This window comes from Buteo buteo, chromosome 13, assembly GCF_964188355.1.
Source record: "Buteo buteo chromosome 13, bButBut1.hap1.1, whole genome shotgun sequence".
Classification (NCBI taxonomy): domain Eukaryota; kingdom Metazoa; phylum Chordata; class Aves; order Accipitriformes; family Accipitridae; genus Buteo; species Buteo buteo.
Window position 1 is genome coordinate 5,411,402 of NC_134183.1, and position 22,627 is coordinate 5,434,028.

Sequence of the window (22,627 nt, forward strand, 5' to 3'; positions counted from 1 at the left end):
ATTCTTTCCCTTTATCAAGCCCTATAGTATTAGTTGTTTAGGCATAACACAAATTATTATATATAACAGGATTCAGGACTACAAGCCAAATCAAACTGTCCAGGCTCAGACATACTTATTTGCTTGGCGAGTTATTTTACAATACTCCAAGAATGCAGATATATGGGTTTACACACCTCTAGGACTCTCCTCTTATTCTTGTTCATCTGATGTTCAACAAAGGAGAGAACAGAAACAATTGCTGGTTTGATTCTGCCTAGCCGTTCTGGGTTGCCCTTCATGCTCTGAAGGAGTGCATTTTGTGGAAAGGATGGGAGGGGCTGTGGTCCCCAGTGCATGTGCTCCTCCTCGTGCAATGCAGTCATGGGGGAGAGCGCAGACCTGCACCCTTCCCTCTCAAGTGCGACTGCATCTGCTCCCATTGGCAGGGGTTTTACACTGAAAAGCCAAAACAGAAAAGACATGATTTTTCAAGCAGTGAAATCAATGTGATGCTGAAGAGAGATGTATTAGACCTATTGCATTTATTGAAAAACATGTTTAAAAAAAAATCTGGATTTGCATTGCTAAAGTTCTTAAGAATACAGTTCAAGCAGAGAACATGAAGAAGGAAAGCAATTATTAGGTGCCAATACTCCAGCTGCTGGGTGATTGCATATATATTTACATAGCATTATGCCTCAGTCCTTGCTAAGCCAACACTATCAGACATTTCACGACAGTTTCAGTTGCTGGAGTAATTGAGTGGTTGCTATTTATTTAGGATTCTGACAGCTGGAACAAGCTGTTGTGCCTCCTATCAGACACCAATAAACAACTGTCACTTTGTGCTCCATAGCAGAAGTCAAATGATGTCTGACCAGATCTCCTCTTGACTGTGTACTATATATATAAAAAAAAATGTTGTTTCAAAATAATAGGTCTCTGCAAGACTTAAAAAAGCTCTAGAAAAATATGGATCAAGGTATTGGTTCTAGCTTTTATATCCTTCTCTTAAACACTGCTATTATCTTTCAGAGTTATGCTATTATTGCTCAAACAATGCTCTCCTTTCCACTCTCCAGGCTAAGCTCAGACGGTTTAAGAGGATTCTGTCCATTAGGACTCTCTTCTGTACAAGAAGAGGGTATTAACAGGGCTCCTGCTTCAGCATACAGGAAAGCAGGAATTCCTGCTGGATGTGCTTTAGGTGTTAAGGCTAAAGGCAAAGTTTGAGTAACGGTCATTAAAGAGAATGAAAACAAGAAACAAATGGTCAGATGAAAAAGATCAAATCCTCCTCTGGGGGTGGCAGGGGCAGGGGGGGGAGCAGTTCTCTCTCCATAGCTTAGGAAGCCTGAAGAATCTCAGATCCTAAGTAAGGCACCTCAGCAAGATGAGATGGACCATAATTCCTCTAGGGCAGGTCCTCTATCCTGGCATCTCCATGCCTTCAGCTTGTAATCCAGCCAGGTGACTCAAGCAGAGGCCTGAGGACAAAGGAAGGAACATTTCACGGCCTCGTGAAACAGGTTAGCTCTCTGAGACGAACAAACAGCAAATCTATCGGGACTCAAATCAGTTTTAGTCTTGGTGTGTGAACAGACAAGAGAGCATTCAGGGAAGGGCAGCTTTTTACAAAAGCACAAAATCCTTCCAAGTCGAAGGCAAAGGCTCAGAGCTAGTTGTTTATGACAGTGGACTTCCCTCTGGAAGAGTCACTATGAACAGTGTTAAGGCAGCAAATCACAGCTTACAAATTCAATTCATTCAAGGAAAAAAATGCCTTTCCATAAATGCTTGCGCACATTATCAGCAAAATCAGAGGCTATGTGTCCAAATAACCATTGTTCCTCCTGCGGCTCATTATTCTGGACTCGCATTCTGCAAGAGCACTGACATTCAGCAGGACGCCATACCAGCTGGCCTCCCCTTCCCTAGTGCTGCTGTTGGGTCACCATCCTGACCATTTTCAGTGCCATCTCTCCTTGGTCAGACGGTACCTAGCACAGAGATGAGAGCATATGGTAAGCAGCTGCTATAAGGAAGCAGATAGCAAGCGTACACGCATCTTCAGTTTTCTTGCTGATAATGGTGCATCCCACCCCAAAAAGTATGTTATTTACCATGTGCCCAGCCTTAAGAATCCAGAAGAAAGCGAAGTTCTCATAGGCCTTGTGGAAAGCAGCTGTCTCAGTGGATTCTGGAGACACATAGAGTGCCTTCCACCTTTGCTTGCTGAACTGGTCCAAATTAGGCCACTTCAGTTTCCGGATCCATGCCTCCTGGCCTGTTAGAGATCAGAGATATGCTTGATTACTGATACTGACATAGTAAGTTGGGAGTCCCAGTTCAGCCAGAGGCCCTCTGTACTAGATACCAATACAGCAGAGTTAGCGGAAAGTCTCTGTGTGCTCAGATTCTAAAAACAATTTTGCTATGCCTAGGAAACAACCAAGACTATGTTCAGGAGATGCTGAAACAAACCAATGGAGGGAGAAGAAAAAAAGCAAACAGTGAAGATGTATGTGAAATGGACTTATGATTGCACAAGGTGAACATGTGCCTCTTAGAGGCTCTGCAGCCCTAGCAATTCTGACATATTTTGCTTTACTCCTCAAACACCTTTAGTGTCCTGCTATGGAGAAGGATCAGCCACACCAAGTCCCCCTCTTGGAAATCAGAGGAGACACTGCTTCTCTGTTTGTTACAGTCACTCATCAAGAACAGTCTGGAAAGGTTTTCTGTTTTCAGGTGCCTGCTAGAGAAGGTGGAGGTCAAGACAGCAAAAAGACCAATTCCAGGACACCAAGGGGGACAAAACTTTAGCCTATCTCTGAACTACTGGAAGAATTTACATGTTAACTGCAGCTCAATTTTAGCTCAAAATGTGATAAAACTGGAGCACCACTAACTGCTAATCTGTTTGGACAGCCTATATACTCTGTTTCCTGATTTATTGATTGCTATGTTATTCATGAAGGGCATCTAACTGGGCAGAGACAGACAAAGGATAAAGCCTTTCACAACATAGGAAGATGTTTGTGCAGTTTGTGAGTGCAGATTATTTAAATCAATAAGAAAAGGTGAATGGAAGAGAGCACTGCAGTCTTGCAGCATGAGGCATTTCAGCAACACTTGGCCTGGCTCCCGAACTGCCACTTGATCAAGCCTGAATCTTGCAAGCAGCAAGGGACAAACAAAGCCCTTGAATGGCCAAGAGGTGCAGGAGCCTACACGTGTTACTGAGCAGCAGGTGTGATCACTCCGCAACTGCACCCTCCCTGATTAATTACCAACACCCTTGTTCCATCTCACCTGGCACCATGCTCTCTGCTGCAGGCCACTCAGTGAAGGCTGACCTGTACTGTGCACAAATCTGTAGCAAGGTATGACCTTTGTCCCACAGAACAGGATCTTCAAAGCACAGGAGAAGAGAGGATAATCTCCATATATTTATTCATCTGTCCTCATTCTTCATTTATGAATGAGTGTACAAACATTATATATGTCGAATTAAGTGAATTAGTAGCTACCTACTTACGCGCTTCACTGAAACAAGCAATTATTGATGTTGCAGATCCATTTCCCAACAGTATAATGGAGGTAAAGGAATTGCCTCTGAGAGGGACATAAACAAAACATACTAAGAGCTGCTCATCCATGACTGTAGTATTTAAGTGTTGTCAGTTACATAGGAGATTTGCACAGAAGACTGGAGAGATCCAGGTACCAGTATTATTGGCAACTTCATGTTCTACTCGTCACGTGTTCTGTTCCCAACCCCAGTCAAGAAGTCCCTTACCCATGGTGTCAACAATGAGATCCAACTGCCCATTATAGACTGTAACATTGACGCTGGCTGCCAAAAGCTGATCAACAATATCAATGACAGGTTTCATGAAGTCCTCAACCATGTTCTCAAAGACATCCCTGGACTGACCTGGTTGGAACCAGAAAGAAGACAAATTTTAACCGATGAAGAATGTCATCCCCAAGCTGGGACAAAAGCAACTGGCTAAGTGTTCTAAAATGCAGTTCACAGCTGCATAAAACCCAGTCTTAGCCCAAAGCGGCAGCCAGTGATTCATCAGTCTGAGGAACTAAAAGAGAACCAGAAAGCAGCCATGCTCCCACTGGAGCTCACAGACAGCATTGTAGCTTCTGGCTCCTATTATATACATGGGGTACTGGCATCAGTCCTTTAAGCCTTCCGTTCTGTTTTACACCCTCCCCTCCACACCATGCAGCTTTACATGATACCAGATTTCTGGCAGAGAAAAACTGACAGGAATTTCAGCAAGAATGCTTGAAAGACAGAAACCAGCTGCTGAGATACAGAGGATCTTCTTCCTCTCCCTGTATTTTTACCTGCTTGGCTAAAGATAGATACAAGCAGCAGAATCAAAACCAGAACCAGATCTGCTCCCACAGGCCTGCCCCATTACATGTTCATTTCTGAGAATAAGTCCTCTTCTTAGGCCCAAGGATAATGACAATTTAATGTGTCTGCTTACTACAGTAAAGTATCTTCCTGCAGACTGCAGTACTGTAAACAGCAATAATGGACTATTAGATGCGCACTAGCAGACAGGAAAGTACCTCCCCATTTCACACAGTCAGGAATAATTTTTAGCTTCTTTCTGATGGGCCCATTCATCAATTCATCTAGGCTCTCCTTATGCATATTTCTGACATGGCGTTGGTAAAGTCCTACTGAAAAAAAAGAGAACACACTTTGATTAGTGGCACATTTAAGACAGTCATAGATAGCAATTTTCACTGTTAACAGTCATGGCCCACAAACTCTTTTCTAATGAAAAATGGAACACCACAGAGAGATTTGCTTGCTTTTAACAGAAACCACTGAAGTCAACACTTATTTAGGTCAGGGAATGATACGGGAAGAACCCAACCATCCATTTCTACTTTTGGCTAACACTGCACTTTTTCAGGGGACCAGCTTCTCCTTTAGCCACTTAGTACAGACACAATTTCATCTCCTCAACAGACCAGTTATTTTTGAGCTGCAGTGCTTTACTTTTGGGAGTTAACTGTGCCATTCACCTTCCCTGCTGAAGCCAATAGAAAGAGATAAAGAGCTTGAAAGAAACTCTATGCATGAGTTTTTCACATTGATGCATAAACATCATGGAGCAAACCAGTCTAATCAGACTATATTGATGAGCCATTTTTGTGTCCTAGCTTGAAGACACAAATGAAAGACATTACGAGGAAGTGACTTAAAGGTCATAAAACTATGTCGCAATTATACTGACTACTTCCTTGGTGTAATTTGTGCAGGATGTTTAGGTGGAGGTGTAATCTATAGAAGGGTTGTTCCACATTCCTATTTATCCCTATTTATGCAAGAGCAAACAAGTTCTGCTCAGGAGAATATCAATATCCTTTGGATCTGAAGGCCACATTTTAAGGATGTGCTAAATTGAGGCTATTCCCACTATCAGAGTTGAAGGTACACAAATGCAAACATAGGGCCTCAGAAGCTCAAGTACTTAAATACAACTTACCGAGATGGAGATTTTCTTGTTCACCTGATTTCATTTCTGGAACCTCCTTATTCATGATGTTATAAAAGTTCACATTGTCTGTGTTCTGAAAACACAAGATAGTTTCAGTAACACTGTAACAAAAAACATTTCTCAGATATGAGGAAGACTCTCTTCTGAAAGAGGAGGTAATTAAATCCTAAATAAAGGACCCTGTGACCTGCCACTTTACCTACATGTCAGGAGGATACTTATGGAAAAACTTTGGTTCTACATTTGCTTTGAGAAGTGGGGAAGAGATTTCTCAAGTCTGTGTTGTTCACACGTGGGTTGTGCCAGAGATGCTATTTACTTCTCTGAAACGGATGTGAAGCTACAGGGAGCCTTAAACCCTGCAAATGACTGCAGATTCTCATTACTCATTGTAGAGAGCTGCAATGCCAGATGAGGCTTTCAGATGGTTTCTTCTGCTAGATCTAGTCTAGCCTGATGCTGCCCCTTCCTCAACATCCTCCCAATCTACAACCCTTCAAAATCTAAAATGCTTCCTCAAGAACACGGTGATCAATATCAGCCATCCCTCTTTTGGAACTGCTGACATCTGGATGCGTCCAATAATTGTAGAATGGCAGCTCTGACACAGACAGCAGACTACCTGCATCCACAGGACAAGTGTGATCAGTGTTGCCATTAGAGAAGTTACTCAAGATTCTTGAAGCCCTGCTTTATTAAATTTTTGAATTTTTAAAGTTCTAATGCATAGGTCAGAAATCAGCTCACAACAGCAACCCTAGAAGAACTGAAGTGCCTGCACCCTGACAGTGATATCACAGCTGGGAGGAGAAAACAAGCAGATTTGAAGAGAAAAGCAAAATGGGAACCACAAGTTCCTTGCAAACAGTAAGAAGTGAAACCAACTATGTGCAAGGCACTGTCAGTTACAAAACAAAACAAAAAGAGCAAGAAAAGGAAGCAGCTCCAGATTAGTCTTTCTGTTTGAGGAAGCCAGAGCCTTACTTGTACTAAAACAAAAACACAAGAAAGAATGAGATTTTGGAGCAACCCTTCAAAAGGAAAAACAAGAACAAAACTTTACCTATCTTTTAAGCTGTTACTTGCTAAGTAAAAAGATGCAGTAACCCACAGTAACAGGACATAACTTGAGGTTCCTTTCCACCCTGTCCACCTATTGTAGTTGTTTAAATAGAGATCTGTGCTTAACTTGAAATTTGTGCCTTGCTGGATGCAGTTTTCAATGTTCAAAACAAAGCTTTCAAGGAGACATAGCTCATTTAAGTTGAAACTGGGTTCTGTAGAAATCAATGGGACTAACTGCACGCTAAAAATTAAGCATCTGTTTCAGTGATGTGCCAGGTTGAAACCTTGATGCAATACTGCAAGGCCATGGGGGTCACTCTACCCTCTGCCTCTTACAATCACACAGAGCAAACAAACAGCTCTTTCACATCAGCACTAGGATAAAACAAATACTGGCAAAAATGACTGGGCAGGGGATTGGAGAATTCACACCAACCCAGTGCTCACAGAAAGGATAACCTGAAATTGTGTGCCTCCCCAGGCACCAGTTAGTTAATAATGCTGTTCAAAGAAGATCTCACCTCTTCAATGACATCTTCAGCCTTGCCCCAGAGCTCAGTGGCCAGCCCATACTGATTTTTATTTATTGCATCCATTATTTCTTTGGCAACAGCGGTCACCTCTGCTAGACCATTATCATCAAGGAGAGACTGGAAGACAAACACAAAGGGGGACAACTTTAATTATAATTTCACATTCATTTATTGGTAACAGTCTCCATGCATTTGAAGTTTTATTCTGTCTAAGCTAACCTTAAAAATCAACATCCACTTATACTGTATGGCAGTACAAGTAATCAGGTGAGGACCAAGATTTTAAGAAGGTACTTACAGTGCTGTAAAGGTAGGGCCCCCAAGACAGCACAGAGTCTAAAGAAACAGAAGAGATTTCAAACCCATGAGCTTTTGATGTACAATTTCCTTTACTTTTCTTTATTGTTGCAAGAATGATGGTGACAAAAACATACGGAGATGAATTAATCAGTAAAAAGGTACTGTCAGCTCTGTTTAGCCCAAAGGCTATGTACCACAGAGCAGGTTCTTTACAAATCCTGAGAACCAATAAAAGCACTGCAATGTCATTAACCCCTTAAACATTAATCAGTGAAATTTATTTAAAGCAACAGACACGTTCTTACCAAAATGTTCTCACCCCAACACTGCAGCACATTGCTAGAACATGGGGAGCGATCTGACAAGTGAATGAACATTATCTAAACTGATCTGTTTGCAGGTTACAGGGGAAAAAATCTAGTTATAAAACAAATCTGTTTTATAACAAGTTTGTTTATAAGGTCTCAAGGACCAGCTGATAGGAGACAGATAGGAGTTTGCTTGATATTGTCCCATGCTGCAGAGAATCTGTGAAGGCTGCCCTTGCAAATCTCACTGAAGGACCAAGAGTCCTTTAATTTGGTTTTTGTCCTCCACCAGACCACACCCTATCTCTTCCAGGTCTGTGAGCACATCAGTTCCTCAGCACAAGGCCTTCTTGTGAAAAGAAAGAAAACCTCAGTTGCAATCTTGTGAATCATTTGGTGGACACATTTTAAGTGCAGTACTCTTGCCAAAACACCTCAGAGGCTGTAGAGGTGCATAGGGACATTTCACCACCACCCCACTTGATATGCAAGTATGCTCCTCACCGGCTATGCTCTCTAACTTTTCATAATCTAAATACATTGTAAAGGTAGATTTTTCAATCACAGCTTGCAATGTTAAAGTATTTCTTTTTGATTTACCAGACCCATTAAAGATTTAATTCACTTAAGGCAGGGATGGCATTTTTGACCCTAGATACTTATGGAATGATAAAAAACCCAACAAAACAAAACAACAACAACAAACCACCCACAGTCTGAGGATTTTAAACATACCCAAAGGAGAAATCCATGAGTCTCCAAGAGCAGTCCCCATAAAATTGCACTTTATGGTCCCTTTTTGAACAGCCTTGGTGAATAAGAGGAAAAACAAAACCAAACAACAACAACAACAACAAAAAAATCAACTTTTAGTTAGATATTCATGACTCTAGAACCAGTTTTCTTTAAGTGAAAAAAAATAAGTCGCAGTCTGAATTAGGCAGCAGGGACAGTGTATTCCAGGAGATATAAGTACTTGTAGAACACCACGTTTTAAAGTGAAAAGCAAACTACATCCTCTAACTACTTACCTCATGCAGCTCTAAAGCAATGCCAGCTGCCATTTTACCTCCATAAGATTCAGAAAATATGTAGAATGGGATGGTCTGGAGAGAGACAGAAGCCACACAATGAACCCATTGGGCAGAGGGCAGAAAATACCTCCAACCATCTCCCACATCCCACAGAACCCAGGCACTGGCTGTTCACCTCTCACTATCAAACACTGGATATTTTCCTGATTCTAAGCTGCAGATAAGATTTCCAGAACATCCTGGTGTAATTACTGGGCAAAGTTCTGAAGCAGGCACTTCAGTATTTTGGAATTAGAAACAGCCGTGATCCTATATGCTTCTCGGTTGGCACGATAGACAATAATGCACCCCATTGCTTATCTAACTAGCACCAAATTCAAGATACAACTTCTGAATTATGGGAAATAAGAGGCAGTGGCTATACCTGCACTGACTCCCACCAAATGCGTGCTACCTAGTAGGAAACACTACCCATCTGGAACTCTGTTCACTAATTCTTTTTGAGATCTGTTTAAAAGCAAAGAAAGATACGATTCTAACCAAGAACTCAATTCACTTACCTGGAATTCTGTTCTACCTGTGAAGAATTCTCCAAGAAAAACCATCATATCAGAAACTACTGCGGAAAGGTTTTTGGCAAACAAGCTACAATCATCCACATAACTGAATCCAGTGCCCACTGGATTATCCACGAACAAGATACTGGCTGCCTGCAACTGTACGAGCAGAAAGAAGGTTTGTATGAAACATTAGTTCAGCACTAGCGAAAATCTTAGTTTTGATGGCACAAATGATTGTGCCAGGAAATCTCTGGCCCTGAAAGAACTTTCAGAAAAATTAGGTGCAAGTCCAAAAGAGAGAATGGTACAGGTGAGACTTGTCTGTCAGAATATACAATAAGAGGGTTTTTCTTTTGGGTTGCTGGGCTTTTGTGAAATTGCTATAGCAAATGCTATAGTTGTATAGTTACAAGTGGACAAATGAAATCAGCAGATCAGCACACAGATAGCTAGCATGGCTCAAAGCAGTAAGGCTCACAAATAAAGAGGTACAACATAAGGTCTTTCAAGTTTTCTCAGTCTGCAACAAAAAAGGCACACAAAAAATCCCAGTGATCCAACGGCAGATTACCCATACGGTCTAGGGAACTCCAGAGTAGTTAAGACTATTGGTAGCTTGGAGCACAAATCCATTTCATTGAATAAACTTCCACCTTCATAAGCAGCTGTAATTTGTTTTCCCTTAAAGGCCATACTGGATTTGTAATTACGAGCCATTGGTTATACATTGCCAGCCATCCAGAAAAACCTCTATGACTGTATGCAATGAAGCTATGATCTGAAATAACATCTTTCTAGAATTTTGCTGCTTTCAGGTTCCCAGACATCTGCAATTCAGAAATTCGTAGAAGCCCAGACATATTCCATCAAATCAAACCAACATGACTATTCTTCAGTTCTTAACAAGGCTATTCCTATAAGCCAATTTATTAACCACACTATTTTAAGAGGAATTATTATAGCTGTATTGAACTTCAAATGAAAACTGTTCTGTGCATTTTTGCATAGCAATCATCTGCTTACACAAGCAACAAACATTTGCAATCAGTAACTAGAAGCTGAACTCTCTACTATACCCAGGTTGTATTTCTTGGTTTCATTTCTTTGTCTAATGGACCAATCTCTTCAAAGTTCCCAAATCCACAGCCTGAAGCTCCTGGACCTCCCTGTGGGGAAATACCAAATGATAAATAAGTTAGAAGGCAGCACGGTATAGATATGACAGGAGAAAAATAAAAGCAAGCCAGTAAGTAGAATGACAGATTGTAAATGTTAAAAAAATGGCTTTTGCACTATATGTTAATTTGCAAAGCAAATTGAGCTCTCTTCCTCATAGTCTTTCATTATGTGTACACATGCCATTTCTGAAAGCAAGAATTTAAACAGAGAAGCAATAACCCACTTATGAAAGCATCTAATGAGTTGCATGTTATGTGAGTGCAGTTTGAAAACCCTTCTCCTTATTCCCTTAATACTGAATGCAAAAGTTAGCTATCCACAGAGGTTTGCAAGTCATTAGTTTTATCAGCATGTACATTTCACTCTGAAGAAATAACCCAGAAAGAAAAAGACCAAGTCATCAAGTGATTATATTCAACATTAACTTCTGAAATGTACTGCTGGAGGTGAATGTGGAGCACACACCACTGCCTTTCATCAAACTGTGATTGAATGGGACCAATCTCTAAACAATCAGAGTCTCTCGTTTCCATTTAGAAATCTTTCTATATCTCTGATTATTTTATCTACTCTCTCTCTCTGAACATTCTTTAGACTATAAGATCTTTAGGAAAGGAGCTGTGATGCTACAACGTACCTGTAGTGTTTGGCACAAAAAGCACTACTGTTGTATAAAAGATAAGAACAACCTCAATTTCTGCAATTTAACTTGATGGCAGGTGAGCAGTTGACGACACCCCACAATTGCAGAATGATATTTTCATTATTTCTTCCTAACCTGAATACCTCATTCACAAGGTGAATCATTTAGAGTTGGACAATTTTGAATCCTATTTCTGTAGAGCTGCAAGATACCTACCAGACTGAACCAGGCACAGATGGAAAGAATTATCATTTAAGTGTCTTTCACCAAACCTTACCTGAAGCCACAAGATGAGAGGTAATTCTGTGAAGGCTTTGGTTGGGTTATTTGCATAGTAGAGCCACCAGAACATGTGGGCCTTATTTCGAACTTGCACATATCCCCACAGCTCTTTGGGCTCTTGGGATTGCCTCAGAACTACACCTTGCGGGGGGGAAATAAAAATAAAAATCAGCTAGGTTAAAAGGCCCAGCTTTGGGCTTTCCACCAGATTTATGCCAAAACATTACATTTCAGTCTTGGGTGTGATAATTAGAAGTGCTTCCATTAAAAAAAAAAAAATTACTATAAGAAACCTGCCTATACTTACGCCCACACACATAGCTGAGTTATCATCAATGAATGAAGCTAAGCCTGTAATTACATGCTTACTTATCAGGGCCTGACGTTACAGCTGTTGCCAAAATAACAGCCCAATAGCTAGGATAATTTTTACTATCAGGGAAACATTTAAAGTCTTTTCAAGGCCTGGGCTGAAAGCACAGCCCCACTAGACACGATGGAATAATTCGCACCAGCTTCAGGAGCACCAGGGCTCCTTCAGGGATCCAACACTTTTATCTTAGTCTCTGGGAAAATTAAATCATTTTACAGTCCCCCAAGGACAGTAAATACAGGATAGACAAAGGGGTCACTTCTAAATGAACCCAAGATCTAATCCTAAACTCAATTAAGTCAGTAGAGTCTTGTCAACTTAAGCAGTCAGTCTGTTCTCCATCGAGGATACAGGCACTTTCCCAGAAACAGACCTTTGCAACTACATCCCCCAATCTTCTTGACCGTGCCAGAAGGCAGCAGTCCACTGGACAAGCAGCAATAAGGCTTTCTGAGCCCACAGTGCCCAGTCTTTGCTGACGCACAGGACGCAGTGCTGAACAGGTTATCACTGTGGGCAACACCATGTTTTCTTGATCAGCCCTCACTGCAACAGCGGTGACACCCCCAATACGGCTGTTTGGCTCCTTGCAGCCCCCGACCCGAGGGGTTTCGCAGATAAAACACTGCGGCCGGGGGCCTGTGCTCCTGTCAGCCAGTATCAGACGGCACCGCAACCATCTCACGCTTACAGGCACGCTGGCTTACGTGGCTTCTCCATCGTCCTTCGCAGCTGCCAAGGAATGGAAGAGGGTCTGGGGGGTCTTTTCCACGAAGGACAGATGACAGCTCAGGGTAAAACAGCGATGAGGAGTGCTGCCCTGGCTTGTGGGGAGCCTCTCCCACCCAGTTTACCCAGGTGAATCAACTAGGACCTGAATTTCCACGTTCCTGCTCCAAAAGGCTTCCCCAGGGCTCCGGGGAGCGCAGACCCCAGCCGGGGTGGCACGAGACGACTCCCAAGGTCGCGACAGCCCCCGGCGACAGCGCACAGGCCCGCCCCGGGCTCGACCTGCTCCCACCGGGGCTCCCACCGCGCCGTCGCTTTGACCACCCCCTTCGCCGCGTCCCGCCCGGCTACCGACCCCGGGGCGGCGGTGACGGCCGCGGCGAGGCTGGGAAACCTCCCGCGGCTCAGCCCGGGCCCTACGCGGGACGGGACGGGACGGGACGTGCCCGGAGGCCGTCGCTCCGGCACTGCCCGGGGCATGGCCGAGGCGCAGGGCAGGGCAGAACCCCCCACACCACGCCACGCCACGCCGTGCCGTCCCTCAGCCCCGTACCTGCCGCCAGCAGCAGCACCGACAGCCCGATCGCGGCGCGTAGCGGCCCCATCCCGCCAACAGCTCGCAGCGCCCGCGCTGTCACGTGCTCAGCTCACCCGCCGGGGCCCGCCCTCGCCCTCGCCCCCAGGGGGCGGGGCCGAGGCTCGCGCGCCGCCCGCCCCTTCTGTCCCGCGCGGGGCGCCGTCGCCCGCTGTCGCCGCCTCCTTCCTTCTCCCTCAAAATGGCGGCGGCCGCCGGCGGCGGCGGGCCGGTGCGGCTGCGGTTGCTCTTCGATTACCCGCCGCCGGGCAGCCCGGGCTGCGCCTTGTGCTGGCTGCTGCTGGAGCCCAGCCAGGTGCGCCTCGTCACCGACCTCGTCAGCCTCATCCGCCACAGGTTCGGCTTCAGCCGGCGGGCCCGCCTCAGCCTCTTCCTGGAGGGGGCACTGCTGCCCCCCACCGAGAGCGCCCGCCTCGTGCGGGACAACGACTCGCTCCGGTACGGCGGGGGCTGCCCGGGACCTGAGGCTCAGCCCTCGGCGGGAGAGGGGCTCCTCGGGGCCCTCGGGCTGGGCGGCACCGGGGTGGGGGTGTCCCCTAGCAGGCTTGAAAGGCGTCCCCGCCAGCCGCGGGACAGGGACGGGGCCTGGCGGTGCCTTCCCCGGGGAACCGGAGAGCCCTCGGGCCTTTCCCGCGGCTGCCGGTAGCCCAACGGCTCTCTGGGGGAGGGAGGGGGGGGGGAAAGCGGGCACCGTTCCCCAAACCCGCGGTGCCTGAGAAACCGCAGGGTGTCTGAAAGGGGTTGGGAGTCTCCTCAGGTACGGAAGGAGAGGGCTGCCTCCATCCCTGGTGCTCCCGCCACCTGCCCTGAGCACCCGCACTGCCTGAGGGGCCTTTTCAAAAAGATCTTGCAGCACCCGAGCCCTCGGGTGAGGGCTCAGGCTGGGAGCCTTGGTTTAGGATAGCAACCCGTGCTCTGGAGACTGCTTTCAGGTGTATTTCAATTTCCTCAGGTTCCTTCTCAACCGGTGGAGCATCCCCGCTCCCAAAAGACAACCTCACCCGAGCTGCTAACGAAGAAAGGTGTTAATTATGCTCAGCAGTGGTTTTTGTTTGGTTTGTTTGACAGAGTGAAATTGGAAGAGGTAGTCGCAGATGATTATGAAGAGGTAGATGATGGCTTCTCTTGTACACCAAAAGAAGACAAAAAAAGGCACCGACAAAAGCAGGAGGAGGAAGAATTCTCTAGAAATGAAGAAGACAGGCATAAAAGGGAAAAGAAAAAGAATAGACATAATCCTGAGTATTCCTCTTGTAGGGAAGAGACCTCTGTAAATATTCGTGACTGTCAAAAAAGGTACAAGAAAAGAAAAAGAAAGGAAGAAGTTAGTGGAAGAAATAGACTCACAGAAGGTAAGGAAGAGAGCTCTACTGACCAGTCTAAAAAGCTTAAAAAAATGCAGAGGGAGAAGCATGCGGCGGCAAAAAAGAAGGATGAAAAGCAGACAAAGGCCCCTGCAGCAAAGATGGCTTTAGAACAGGCAAACGAGAGCATTTCTCTAAATTCTTTTAAGAATAACACCAAAAAAATCACAACACAGTCCAGAAAAAAGAGGGTGGGATCTTCAGATTCCTCCAGCACGTCATCTGACAGTGACAGCAGTGAATTAAATGTAAAGCAGAATAAATCTTCCCATAAACCTGTAGTGGCAACGTTTCCCAAAGACAAATCCCAAGCTGCTGCAAACTCTGATGTGAAAACTGTTGTTTCTAGTAAAGTGACTGTAAAGTCTAATGCTGAAAATTCCATTAAGACTGCAATTAGTAAAAATGCTAAAAAATCCCAGTCCTCTAGTTCAGATTCTGACTCGAGTACGGAGGATGAGAAAGTGGCAACAGCACAAGACAGTACTGCAAAGGAAAAGTTACTGCCTAACAGTGCGGCAGCTGTGAAAACCAGTACCACCAAGGCTCCCAAAGCAAAGACCTCCTCTTCAGAGTCTGATAGTTCAGATTCAGAAACACTTGTTATTAAAAAACCCACAGCAAGTGCTGAACTGAGTAATTCCATAGTAAGAAACTGTACTAAACAGTTACCAACCAGTATTCAAGGACCACTTGCCAGCCCAGGTCGTGGAAGGGGGCGTGGAACAGGAGAGGATAACTTCTGGAGAGGACCTAGGGGCCGTGGGTTTCGTGGGATGATGAGGGGCCAAGGCCGTGGGAGAGGAGCAAACCCTGGCTTCTTCTATAACTACAGCAGTGAAGGCCAGAAACAGAAGCAGTTAAATGAAGCTGCGACAAACGCTTCTGTTCTTGTCCAGGTGAGTGACTTACGCAGTCATAGGTCGCCTTTCTCCTGCAGCTTTAACTATACAAAAAACATATAGGATGAGAGTAATTCGTAAAAGCGGAAATAGATTAGTAGGATAAAGGTGTAGATCTTAACTTAGTAAATCTGATACTTACCATATTTCTGTTTAACAGCCTGAGGAAGTGTTTATGAAACAATATTTAAGTGATTTTATTATATATCTCAAAACAAAGTGCTTGGATACATACCTTACTCTTCTCAGAACTTCTTACACTCTGTACAGCATACACATTGTCTTCTGTTTTTATTAATACAGTAATTAAATCAATAGGTTTACTGTTTGTTTCACAGAATCCTGTGGAGGTCCCCAAGAGAGACTATAGTGTGTTACCTCTTCTAGCTGCTCCACCACAAGTCGGAGAAAGAATTGCCTTTAAGGTAAAGAACTTGTGAAATACTGAATGTTAGTGGGCTAAAATTGTTTCACTCGGGCCACTAAGTTTTGCAAGACATGCTACAGATAGCGTAGTCCTGACAATGAAAAGCTTACACTGCAGAACTTATTTTACATTGTTCTGGGACTGTTATCCTAGAAGTATAAGAGTTAGGAAGTAGTCTTCATCCTACTTATTCTTTTTGAAAAATTTTGTTTTAAACTTAAGCAAATGGTTCAGCACACGTCTTGTGTCTAATGTTTGTAGGCATCTCTGAAAGCGTTCACTCCTTTCTTGCTGTCTTTCTAACCTAATAGTTTCCCATACAACAGAAACTTCTGGTTTCTAGTGTTGGCTCTAAAAAATTCTTTTGTTGTGAAGTCTGACTTTGATTTTTATAAAGGTTTGGAGCGTGTGCGTAAGTTCAATGCATTTCTTTAGACCTGTCATGGTTTAACCCCAGCCAGCAACTAAGCACCACGCAGCTGCTTGCTCACTACCCGCCTCAGCTGGATAGGGGAGAGAATCAGGAAAAAAAAAAAAGTAAAACTCCTGGGTTGAGATAAGAACAGTTTAATAGAACAGAAAAGAAGAAACTAATAATGATAATAACAATAATAATAATAATAAAAGGATTGGAATATACAAGTGATGCACAATGCAATTGTTTACAGCCCACTGACCAATGGCCAGTTAGTTCCTGAGCAGTGATCCCTCCCAGCCCCACTCCCCTCATTTTATATACTAGACATGACATCGCATGGTATGGAATAGCCCTTTGGCCAGTTTGGGTCAGCTGTCCTGGCTGTGTCCCCTCCCAACTGCTTGTGCCCCTCCAGCCTTCTTGCTGGCTGGGCACGAGAAGCTGAAAAATCCTTGACTTTAGACTAAACATTACTTAGCAACAACCGAAAACATCAGTGTGTTATCAACATTCTTCTCACACCAAACATAGCGCTGTACCAGCTACTAGGAAGACAAATTAACTTTATCCCAGATGAAACCAGGACAACCTCCTATATTTGTATAACACAAAAGAAATGTCTCCAGTGTTATTTCAGTATGAATTTCCATGTACGTTTGTACAATGAGACTCTTAGCTACTGCACGAGTTAGTTCACAAATAATAGAATTTTCTGGTTGCACCTTCACAAAGTCTTTCTCTCTACTGTGGGCATATTTTCAAGATTTACATTTAAATAAGAATGCCAGAAAGAAGCATGTTACCCCTCTCTTTCCAACATGCAAGGCAAGTCAGCATTAAAATTAGATGCTATAAAAAGAAAAAAAAATCTCTTACATTGTTATTTCTCTCTACAGCATTTCTACAATATTATTGCAAATCTTACCATACAAATAATTACACTTCACTGCAAAATAAAGTAAATGAAAGTTAAATCACTGCAGTTGAGGAGCCATGGATCCATTTCCCTAATTGCCTCTCACAGCCTGACCTGAACAGAAGTCCTTTGGAGCAGCGAGTCCTGGAAGGCTACCTGGGACTGTGATTGGCATCATGATCCAGGAGTGGGAGACTTGGTTCTTGCACTCTCCGCTTGCTGAAGAAACCATGTCTGGGTATAGGTGACATCATCAGGGGTCAGGAAAAGTTGTAATTTGTTATTTGTATTTCTTCCAACAGCGCTTGGAATTAACTGAAAATTACACTCCTGAAGTTTCAGACTATAAGGTACTGTTTTTCTTTCCTCCCTTAATTCACTCACAAAACTATTGTAGATGAGGTAAGGCTTAAATATTTTGAGGTTGTGCAGTATTTTTCTTCTCGTCCAGTTGACTCCACAGGCTATTCCTGATGCAGGAGTAAAAATGAAAATTCTAGAACCCAAAACTAATTGAAAATTTGAAAGGTGTAGCAGTTATTTAAAAAAACCTGCAAGCATTATTAATGATCATTAATATTTTAGAGATGACAAAAAATGCAGACTTTCAAGTAGAAAAATTTAGCTGCATTCAAGTCTACTGCTGTTTGAAGTCAAGGCAAGTTCTTGAAACGTGCAAATAAAATTTTGTAGCTACTTCAGATAACTTGGTTTCTGGATAAGTACTGATTTAAATTACAAGGACGGTGACAATGAATATCTTTGGTTTATTGATGCCAGTAACTGCAGATTGCTGAGCTTTAATACTTTGCAGATTTTATACATAGAGATAGAAAAATTTGTCAGACATATACTTCCTCTAACTGTGATCAAGTACCACAGTGATTGTAAATACAGTATACTTATCCAGTGCTGAAGTATATCTTATCTGATTCTTTTCTTGTTCCTTTATGAAGGAGGGGAAAATAATCAGTTGGAATGCTGATAAAAAACAGATCGAGCTTGAGATCCTTTCATCATCAGCAGGACAACGTACGTACCCTGGGACACTAAATGCTTATTGTCACGTGTGTCACTTGGAAAACAGCTAGTCCAAGGCACACTGCATGGTTCAGGAGTATTTCTGGTTTCCTTGGGTTCTTTCTCAACACACCCCTCCCCTCCTCTCCTCACTCCCTTGCCAAAAAGTCTATTTAAATGGAGTTTTAACACTTCCTAGTTGTATTGAAGATGCTCACGGGTATTTACAAAATGAAATTTGTCCTGTCAGTATGAACAGTCAGTAACTCCTCTCTACTGTGGTTTCCTTTCCTGAAAGGAAATAGTTCCATTATGTGGAATTACAGAGAAAATTTTAGATCATAATGCCGCTTTTTGCGACGTCAGTGAAGCCACTGTCTGCAGTGGGTGTGGAACTGAGTCCCTGCAGTGACAAGGTACACTTCAGAGACCTAGAACTATGAATGTTTCTGAAACTAAAACTGCAGTTGCCATTTAAGCCAGGATTAATGAATCATCATCATATGAGCATTTTTCTCAAATTTAGACAGCATATTATTGATTAACTTTATCCAATATGACAATATGCATGAAAATCACCTTAATTTTGGTGTGTTGTATTCAGGTCTACTTCAGATTTTTTTGTTACAATTATAAACTCAAACACCCAACTCAGAAAACTGCAAAACCAACCAACAAAACACCTGGTTTTGATTAGCTTTCTAGGTATGGTAAACATGTAAACTTTTTTGTTTATAGTTAATGGAGTTGTTTGTTTTTTAAGTTGCTAAGGAGCCAGGGAAATTCGATCTGGTTTACCAGTCTGCAGATGGAGCAGAACTGATAGAGTATGCTGTTCCTCAGGATACAAAGGTATGTGGGTGTCCTGTTTTGAAGCCTGTTAAAAGTTTTGCATAGCTGATGCATGCCCTGCTTTATGACTCCGTTCATCTCGGTGAGATTCCCTTTATAATAATGCATCTGATTAAAATAAATGGAAGCAAAAATAATTGTTCCTTTCTAGCAAGAATGTGCATGATTACAAGATAAGAATGACTTCTTGTGTGTTATTTAATTAGCTAGGTTCAAAAACAGTCATCAAACTGTAACTTTTTGCTTTGGCTAATAGAATAAGCACTATAATGTCTAGGTAGAGTATCTGTTCTTACAAGTTTGTTCATTTCATGCACTGTTTTTCTTACCTGTGTCTTTCCTTACCTAGGATGTCAGGCAGGTTGAGGTTCATCAAGAAGATTGATGAATCAGAGGAAGGATCTGTGATCTTTGTTCAGTAGTGCTGCTGTTCAAGTCTAGACAAAGCATAATGTAGGAGAAATTGCATCTGCCTGTGTAGCTTGTACATGCTAAGTATTGTCTGTATTTTGTTTTCAGATAACTGAAAGTTGGGATGCACTGATAGAGCCAAGACTGATTGTTGAGCCTTCAGTTAATGGATCCAGCATTGAAAATGGAACAATCTAAGATGTGAACAAATGTAAATAATTGTACGGACTTGTTTTGTGAAATGCTGCCTTCTAGTTCTGAGGGCAGCAGATGCACTGGTGGATATTTTTAATAAATGGTTTTAAAAAGAAACAATGCCAAAAGAAAAACACTTTTTTCTTAGGATATGTTTTTATGTCAGTCTTTAATATAGATCTGTTGGGTTTTTTTTTTCTTAATAGAAGCTTAATAACAATTTTTATATCCTACTGCTGCAAGCTGCAGAACTGGAACGGTTTGATCAAAAAGGTAAAATAAAACCTTGTACTGTCAGTAACTCCATTTAAATGTCTGGGTTTGGCCAGAGCCGTATAACTGCCATACAGAGGTAGCTTGCTGTAAGGATAATTAAAAACATTTAAAAATGAAATATAAATATTATTGATGTGCACATCTCTTCCTCTACAGCTGCAGAGCATGATACAAATACCATGACCTTGCAATTATTTACAGCGTTCACCTGAACATGCCAAGAAAAGCTTGTGGATTTCAAGCTCCTGTAATTTTGAGGGGCAGATAAATAGTAGTGGTAACTGTCAACTTTGCCTAGAACCAGTGGAATAGAACATGAATCCCTGGCAAAATTGTGTCCCAGTGTGTTAATCTGCATACGCTCTGAAAACCTGTTTGTTTGTTTTAAAGCAAACCCTTTTGCCCTTTAAGAGCTGAAATTTCTGTGCTGCTGTTCTTTCTTCCCCAATAGCAGAATGGGTCATCAGGTGGTGGCAATGCACTTCACTGACATCTCTGCTAATGATTAGCACTGAGGTAGCACCTCATACCCATGTAGTACTTGGATCTTGGCAAATCTTACATTGTAAGATAATCCCTGTCTGTCCTGGGTAGTTGACTCTTAAACAGAAGATGTGAAAAAAAGCCCTAGAAAACTGTACATCATGGTTTAGCTAACATGTACTCTGATTAGTGCATGATTACATTAAAATATTGCACACCTTTGCATTATCTCTATTAAAATGTCTTTGTGAATGAATCATTTTAATAGGAGTAAGACTAACTTGTGTATTGCGGTTCTCTTTAGTTGCCATTATTTTATGTTAGAATTTGGTTTTTAGAGAAATGGACAGTTAGTCATGTGTGGATATTCTTGCAAACTGGACAAAAAGAAAATTCCAGGCTCTCTAGCACAGTCATGCTGAGACAGTTGCAATCAATAGAAAGATTTTTTTTTCTAAAGGAAATAAATTTTGAATTATGAAATTGCAAAAGCTAAATGCAAGTATTTCACAGCATTTTAGAGCAGGATTCACCTCTTGTTCCATTGCCTACAGTGCATATTGGCTACAAATTAAATAGATACAGAGTCCCTCTGGCTGTGGTGAACCAATGATGGTTGAAAACAACTACACCCCAGAGAGAGGATGTTTTGTAGATAAAATCTTGAGTTTTATTTATACATTGTTACCAAGTTTGGGTGAAACTACTGCTGTCTTGATGCACAATTTAAATCAAGGAACTGCAGTCTGACAGAGCTGCCTGCCCTCCCTGTCACACCCACACGCCTTCTCTTGACAGAGCCACGCGCCAGGTTCCTCATACCTGGGGAGCCGGGGCAGGGCTGGGGCACTAAATGAGCAAGAAACACGGAACAGGACAGAATGTCCACGTGAATCCCGGAGGGAGCTGGTGATGCTCTGAACAAACCCTTAGTGCTTGCTTTCTGTCCCTAGAGTCTTGGGGTCTCTTGCGAGCCCCTTTGCTGAGGCAGCCCCAGCTGTCAGTCATGGGGGCTCCTTGCCACCCTCGTATATGCAATTTAGTATTATGGGTTTGTTTAAAAATTCTGTTGAAGTTTTTTGGCAAATTGTAGTCTCATGACTCAAAATGCGAGGATATGTTTGAGCTAGCAAGCTACAGTCAAACACATGCACAACAACGCTATAGCCTACAGACACGAGCACCTGCAGTGAGAGGCTGGCAGCCAGAAGCTGCTGAACAGATACTAAAGACCTGAAAGTTTGTTGCTGTGGCTACAGACCTTGCAAAAATACATGGAGTCAGTGTCAGCTCTTTAGGAATTTGGGGTTATTTATAATTTTGAGGGGAAAATCATACCTACTTAAACCACTTTGAATATTAAATGCAAAAAAGTCAAAGAGTATCGGAACACCCATCTTGATGTTTGCTTGGCCACACCTACATGAGGAACAATTTATTCTGCTGTGCTTCTAACTTCCTGCTCAGACTCCAAGTGGCGCTTTGAATCTGTGATATCTGGGCAAAGGGTTAGATTTAGTTCGGAATCACATGAAGGAGTTCTAAAGTAATTGCAAGGAAGCAAAGAGGGTAGTAACTTAAGGAGCTATTTAAATGGTAAAATTCTTTAGTAATTTTTAATGTTAAACATTATTTTTTAGACAACAGAATTTCAAGCCCTCTTTGACAATGGAGACCTTAAATTGCTCATCTGAACTCTGAACATCCTGTGTTCTGCTCCAGAAGCAAAAGCTACAATTGTGAGGGTATATATTTCCCCTTTCTATTTGCGTACCTTTGTCTGCATCAGTAGACAACAGATGAGTGCTGCAGAAAATGCAGTGAAGCTGCTGAACCTTTGAAAGATGATGGTGATTAGTTCATATAAGCCCAGGAAAAAGTGCTTCGTTCACCTATAGAAAAATAAGAAACAAACATTAACGGCTGCTCTTTGTTCCCATCTCGGGTAACACACTGTCCTGGTTTCAGCCGGGATAGAGTTAATTGTCTTCCTAGTAGCTGGTACAGTGCCATGTTTTTGAGCTAGGTATGAAAAGAATGTTGATAACACTCTGGTGTTTTCAGTTGTTGCTAAGTAATGTTTAGTCTAAAGTCAAGGATTTTTCAGCTTCTCGTGCCCAGCCAGCAAGAAGGCTGGAGGGACACAAGCAGTTGGGAGGGGACACAGCCAGGACAGCTGACCCAAACTGGCCAAGGGGGTATTCCATACCATGTGATGTCATGCCCAGTATATAAACTGG

The 22,627-nt window shown here is 42.7% G+C and overlaps 2 protein-coding genes across 3 annotated transcripts; one reads left to right on the plus strand and one right to left on the minus strand.

The window, feature by feature from the left end:
* Positions 1 to 505: 505 nt before the first annotated feature.
* On the minus strand, positions 506 to 13,203 carry SCPEP1 (serine carboxypeptidase 1). 2 transcript variants are annotated; one of them, XM_075044379.1, is made up of 13 exons: positions 13,082 to 13,203; positions 11,422 to 11,567; positions 10,399 to 10,488; positions 9,323 to 9,478; positions 8,760 to 8,834; positions 8,464 to 8,536; positions 7,419 to 7,456; positions 7,109 to 7,237; positions 5,511 to 5,595; positions 4,582 to 4,692; positions 3,785 to 3,922; positions 2,106 to 2,269; positions 506 to 1,982 (listed from the first exon to the last, which is right to left on the minus strand). In XM_075044379.1, exons 1-13 carry the CDS (start codon positions 13,131 to 13,133, stop codon positions 1,917 to 1,919), a joined length of 1,323 nt encoding a protein of 440 aa, XP_074900480.1. In that variant the 5' UTR covers positions 13,134 to 13,203; the 3' UTR covers positions 506 to 1,916. The 2 variants fall into 2 exon arrangements, with proteins under 2 accessions (XP_074900480.1, XP_074900479.1); XM_075044378.1 differs by having other exon boundaries at positions 4,582 to 4,695.
* A 64-nt stretch (positions 13,204 to 13,267) lies between these two features.
* On the plus strand, positions 13,268 to 20,652 carry COIL (coilin). The gene is made up of 7 exons (XM_075044377.1): positions 13,268 to 13,561; positions 14,192 to 15,386; positions 15,728 to 15,814; positions 17,453 to 17,500; positions 18,107 to 18,182; positions 18,934 to 19,022; positions 19,542 to 20,652. Exons 1-7 carry the CDS (start codon positions 13,305 to 13,307, stop codon positions 19,629 to 19,631), a joined length of 1,842 nt encoding a protein of 613 aa, XP_074900478.1. The 5' UTR covers positions 13,268 to 13,304; the 3' UTR covers positions 19,632 to 20,652.
* Positions 20,653 to 22,627: the final 1,975 nt, after the last annotated feature.